Source organism: Dermacentor albipictus, chromosome 6 (assembly GCF_038994185.2).
Source record: "Dermacentor albipictus isolate Rhodes 1998 colony chromosome 6, USDA_Dalb.pri_finalv2, whole genome shotgun sequence".
NCBI classification, from domain to species: domain Eukaryota; kingdom Metazoa; phylum Arthropoda; class Arachnida; order Ixodida; family Ixodidae; genus Dermacentor; species Dermacentor albipictus.
The window spans coordinates 4,137,827-4,143,826 of record NC_091826.1 but is presented as its reverse complement, the minus strand read 5'-3'; the positions used below and the strand labels follow the sequence as shown (position 1 = coordinate 4,143,826).

Genomic DNA, 6,000 nt, shown 5'->3' with positions numbered 1-6,000 from the left:
GAACTGAATGCATGGTATCTTTGTATAAATAGGATGGGGCAAATTTACATATGTCACAACAGCAAATATTCAGGCGAATTTGTAAAGAAAACAGTTGGACCAAGCAGGTAACAGAAACAGCACGGCACTGCTTTCAACACTCCTTATTTGTCAGAGTTGGTGCAAACACGCAGTGCCGCGCATACATAGATCACAAAGGCATCCATCGTGCAGTGACCAGTAGTCCAGGAGATTCATGGCGCCTACACGACCATCGAGGGCATGCTCGTTCCTGCCCCGACTGTTTAATGTGGGAAGGACGCTGCGACAACGCAAGTACTACTATCATCTACTACTTGCGAAAGCAGCGAAGCATCCACGCGAATCACACCACCATAACATGAGTAATCCAAACACGCGCCTAACAGCACATTCTACAACTCTAGCACATTAAAATTACAGGCGAAGGCAGTTTCCACATGAACCAGATTGATAAACCGGCCAAACCGACTAATTACGGCAGTGACCGAGATCACATAAAAGGATCACACGAGACGAAAACACATTCAAAATATTTGCCATCCTCACTCCACCACGCCCACAGAATTTCTTTCTCTATGCCCACACAAGCCCACACGCTCACAAATAAAGCGCCGTCTTTCGAAAATCCAAAAGAAGCCAAGCCAAATCATCGTTCTTTTTTTTGGCTATTAGGGTGAACGCAGCGAGGGCGTTACATTCATTTTATGGTGGTAGCGTAGTCTATGGAAACGTCAGTCTAGCTCGGTCTAGCGCTGTAACCTCATGCAAAAAAACACACCCCGCGGTAGACCGTCCGTTGTTTGGCGGTCGTTCATGGATTCTATTTCCGAAAAGCCAGCGGAAACTTTGGACTGGAATGTCGATACGGAAGTGCAGTTATTTCACGCGATGAAAGGCCATAAGCCAGTAGGTAAGTGTGATATTACGGCGTTTTGACATGTTTGTGTAAGTGTTGTCCGTAAGCTAAGTTAAACTCGATATGCAAAGGAACAGCGCCTTTGAACGGGACTAGAAAAACAAATAAATGAAAATAAAAAGCGACAAACTGCACTTGTGTTTGTCGTCTCCTATTTATCCCGCTCAAGAGCGCTGTTTCTTCTCCTAAGTACGTACTAACCGACCAAAGTTAGCACGCTGTTGAAACTGAAGCTGTAAGTGTGCCATTTATTTTTGCTAGTATTTATAACACTTGCTGGCGTGGCTGAACTGTTATTGACAGTACCGAAAAATTGTCCGTGTTTCAGTGACTGTAAATCGAAAGTACGTACTAATTCCGTTCTCAAACAAGGCGCCGCGATTTGCCATGTTCGCACCGTGAAAAATGCATTTCGCCGCATTACGCAGGCGTCAACAGGTACTTCCAAATGGCTTGCATCCACGAGAAGTTCAGCGCGTCTCTTAACAAGGATATCTCTTCACAAACAATATGGGACCACCTCGACACAATGTACGACATGGCGGCTTTGGTGAGTGGCCTCCCTGCGAAAGCATTCTGTATAAAAGCGTTTCTCGCGTTTTATTATGTGGTCGTGCAAGGTGCACAACAGGCTACCTGGCGGTGCAGAATCCAGTGCGCATGGACATAAAATTTATCATTTGTTAACCAATGACATGATTGTGTACGATCAAAACATACACCATTGAGACCTGACAGAATTGCATGAGCATGCTATTTGCTTTAAGGAAGGTACTTGGCAGTGTTAAGCGAAATGATCCCAGATGGGAGGCGTGTAGCTGGTGAAAAGTCTTAACCAACGATAAAACACTTACAGCACCATCGCCAACATCAAGCAAAGATTGCCATAATTCAATGAAGTTTTTCGGACTCTACCTGGTATCTCTGTGTTCACCACATCAGAACAAGCTACATATTTGGTTGTGTTGGTATTCTAGACTTCAAGATTTTGGCAGGTTCTTGTAATGGGATTAGAAGCTTAGACCAGACAGGGAACTAATAAGTGTCATAGTCGACTTTCACATGCATCATCCTGGATATTTATCCTGCCTTTGTTATTGGTGTTCCCTGGATGGTCATGAGCACTCCAGTACCAGCGTTCAACAGATATGGTTATCTTTATATACTTATTAGGATCCCCTTTGCGCTGATAATTTCTGTATAATTTCTTGCATGTTTATTTTGGTGAACAATGCAGTTAACATAGAGTATGAGGGGAAATTTTTCTTGAATATTGGTGTGGATGGTGTTTTTCTACCTTTTGTTTGTAATGCAGTGAAGTGTAAGTGCCTCAGAATACAGAAAAAAAATGTGTGATTAGAACACTGGCACTCCAACCCATCAGCTTGATAGAAAACAGTGCAGAATACACTGAAAATCACATGTGGCTTCTCACATTGCTGATCAATGTCATGCAATGCCAGCAGCTTTGATACCATCCTTTCTTTTTCTGTAGTACTTGTATGGATGAAATAAACAAAGTTACAATAACTCTCTTGCAGCATGAGTCTGAGATTCTCCCATTTCCAAACCCTGAAAATGAGTTTGGGCTCCCTGACATTGATTTTGGAGACCTTCTATCCAAGCGTAAAGAAAAAGGTTCAATTGACAAAGAGTCCAGCAAGAGAGCTCCATCACCTGCTGCCAGGTAATTCAGGAGAGAGCATTGCTATTTTTTATCTGTATTCAAAGTGCTTCTTTATGTATTTGCATGCAGGTTTGCATGTGTTATTGTGTACATTGAATCAATGTTATCGATTGATGTAATAGTTTTGCGGAAACCCGCAAGGTTAAGAGCAGTAACTAATAAAGGGAAAATGAGACATCCACCAATCATATCAATTGCTACAAAGGAAACCCATACAGGTTCCTCGAAAGAAAAGCCTCGTAGTTGAAAAATTCATCCCGGACCGTTGCTCTCGATATGACCTCAATATGTTCCTTTCAATCGTCCGTTGCTCTCTCAATATGAGACGCTTTACTTCAATTGTGGTGTGAATGTTTTACTGTACCTGTACCTTACGAATCTACAAAATTTGTCCAAACCATTTCAGAGACCCTTTAAGAGGAAGCTTTAGCACGGATCAAACTCCAACGTGGCTTATTCAAATACGCGTAGCTATTGGGGACCCAGCGGCGACTCTCGCCGGGTATGACACCATCGCATGGGCGCCTACCATTGGCCGAAAATGGCGTCATCTGAGCGGGCTCGCCCATTGGCCGAACGTGACATATCTTCGAGACACCGAAGGGCTTAAGACACAGACCGGGATCAGCAGAGAGCATTCCTAGAGCATTCCTTGATTCATCCCTTTCGAGCGTCTTGCCACGGGCTGAAGCGTCCGAGTTGCTGCCGGCCCGTAATGACTCTAAGACTGTTAATTGACTCTCACTGCAAATAATGTAAATAAACCTCCCAAGTTTTCATCCCAAAGTCCTCCTCAACTCTTACACCGCTCAGCCACAGGTTCCTGAGGGTGAATATGTGCTTTGCCCCATCGTCGACGTGCTTTTGAACCGGAATGTCGCTGTTCAGCATACGCTGGTTACAGTTACCAATAACGATGTCGTTCTACCGCTTCTGAATTTCAGCCTGTGCCCTCAAGTGATTCCGGCTGGCATGTTCTTGGCCAGAGTTTCTAGTGGTTCTGAATTTGACATTAAGAGTCTGAATTCCGAGAGTGGTTTCTTAGCGCCAATTGCAGTGCACAGCTCTGTTTCCTTAACGGATGACCTCGCGAGAATGATTGCACCTGACCTCACCTCGGCACAGGCCACGGACATACGTCTCCTGCTTGAATCGTACAGAGACATCTTTGATTTCGGTGACAGGCCTTTAGGCCAAACATCTGTTGTTCACCACCGTATAAACACTGGAGACACGAATCCTATTCGTCGGCGTCCCTATCGTGTATTGCATGCTGAACGTCGAGTTAGCCAATCAGAAGTGGACAAAATGCTCCGCAAAGGGGTCATCGAGCCATCAACCAGCCCTTGGGCCTCGCCTGTCGTGCTTGTGGAAAAGAAAGGTGGTACCTGGCGTTTTTGAGTCAATTATCGCATTTAAACAAGATCATGCGAAAAGACTTCTACCCACTACCACGCATCGATGATGGCTTGGACTGCTTGCACGGAGCTAAATACTTCTCATCCATCGATTTTCGATCGGGCTACTGGCAGATTTCAGTAATTGAAATGGACCGCGAGAAGACGACCTTCATCACGCCGGATGGCTTATATCAGTTCGAAGTCATGCCCTTTGGCCTATGCAATGCTCCTGCGACATTTGAACGTATGATGGACTCTCTTCTGCGAGGCTACAAATGGACCACCTGTCTTTGTTACTTTGACGATGTTATTGTTTTTTCTCCCACGTTCGGCAGCCACAATACCTGACTTGCTGCCGTTCTTGCAGTCTTCTGAAAAGCTGGCCTCCAACTGAACTCCACGAAGTGTCAATTCGGGCGCTGTCAGATTACCATGTTGGGACACTTGGTTGATGCATCCGGTGTTCAACCAGACCCGGAAAAAGTTCATGCCATACGCAGTTTCCCTGTGCCACTTTCTGCTTCTTATGTGCACTGCTTCGTCGGCCTGTGTTCTTACTTTCGCCGTTTTGTCAAAAACTTCGCCAACGTTGCTTGGCCTTTGACAGATCTTCTAAATAACATGCCATTCTCATGGGGCCCTGAGCAGGCTCATGTGTTCGCCGCCTTCATGGGGTTTCTGACCACCCCTCCCATACTTGCCCACTTAGATCCATCTGCACCAACTGAAGTACACACTGACGCAAGCGGCCATGGCATCGGCGCTGTCCTCGTCCAACAATAGAATGGTACCGAGTGCTTGATAGCTTACGCCAGCCACCTGTTGTCACCTGCCGAGATAAATTACTCCATCACTGAGTGGGAGTACTTGGCTGTAGTTTGGGCTGTCACCAAGTTCCGGCCACAGACGAACGGTCTCATGGAATGTCTTGACTGAACAATCACAGAGATGCTGTTGATGTACATCTCCAATGATCAATGTGACTGGGACAGCACGCTGACCTACGTGACCTACGCGTACAACTCGTCTTGACATGATACTGCTAGATATTCACCCTTTTATATTTTGTATGGTCGTGACCCCACATTGCCATTTGACACCATCCTCCCTTCTGTGCCTCATGTTGCAACTGAGTACAGTAAAAGCTCGTTAATTCGAACCGCAAGGGGAAGCCGCTTCAGTTCGAATTAACGAAAGTTCGAACTCACGAAAGTGAAGGAGAGCAACAGTACACTGCGATTTGGAAGCAGTAGGGCATGTCAGAAATTTGGCGTGTCAGAAAGTGATGGCATGTGCCGCGGGCACACGCCATCTTCAAGTCGAAGCTCTGGGTCCAACTGTGGCACACCACCGATGTCCACCGAAACGAACGTTAGCCGAGGCTTAACATTATCACAATGATTCGCAACGGCCGATACCTCCTAAGCTGAAAACAGAGGTGCACAACTGATGAAGACTGCCGAGACAAAGACGCTGAGCATGTGAAGGTGGCGAAGGCCCTGATTCGTTGGTTCTTGATTGCAAGCGCAGCTGCGACGTACTTGATTCGCTGTGTTTTGGCGCTTGCCGTGCCATCTCCGCACAACATTAGCAGCTGTACAAGATTTGCAAAGCCTCCGAGATTCGCAACGGGCAAGAAGTCTTGGAGGTTCCGTAGAACGGAGAGGCGGCAGCCGCCACTGCCTTCTAGCTGACCCCGCGTCGGTTAGATTTTTTTCCGATTTTGCCTTCTCTCGCCGTTCTCTCCGTTTCGGAGGCAATACAGCCTTGTGTGTAGGCAGTAAGCGCTTTTCTCTGGCCGTGTGCCAGGTGAGCGTAGTTCGAATTATCCGTGAGGGAACCTTCTCGCGATCGAATTAACGGACTTTTTTATACATAGACTTCTGTGGAGCTTGGCCGGACCAAATCGTACAGTTAGAATTATCCATAAATTCGAATTATTGAAGTTCGAATTAACGAGCTTTCACTGTACTCTC

The 6,000-nt window shown here is 46.2% G+C and overlaps 1 protein-coding gene across 1 annotated transcript in view; it reads left to right on the top strand.

The window, feature by feature from the left end:
• Positions 1-688: 688 nt before the first annotated feature.
• LOC135921810 (cylicin-2-like) overlaps positions 689-6,000 on the top strand; it is a 28,138-nt gene continuing 22,826 nt past the window's right edge. The window contains exons 1-3 of the mRNA XM_065456143.1: positions 689-931; positions 1,366-1,487; positions 2,479-2,624. Coding sequence (XP_065312215.1) covers positions 784-931; positions 1,366-1,487; positions 2,479-2,624 — 416 coding nt within the window. The 5' untranslated portion in view covers positions 689-783. The remainder of the gene's footprint in view (positions 932-1,365; positions 1,488-2,478; positions 2,625-6,000) is intronic.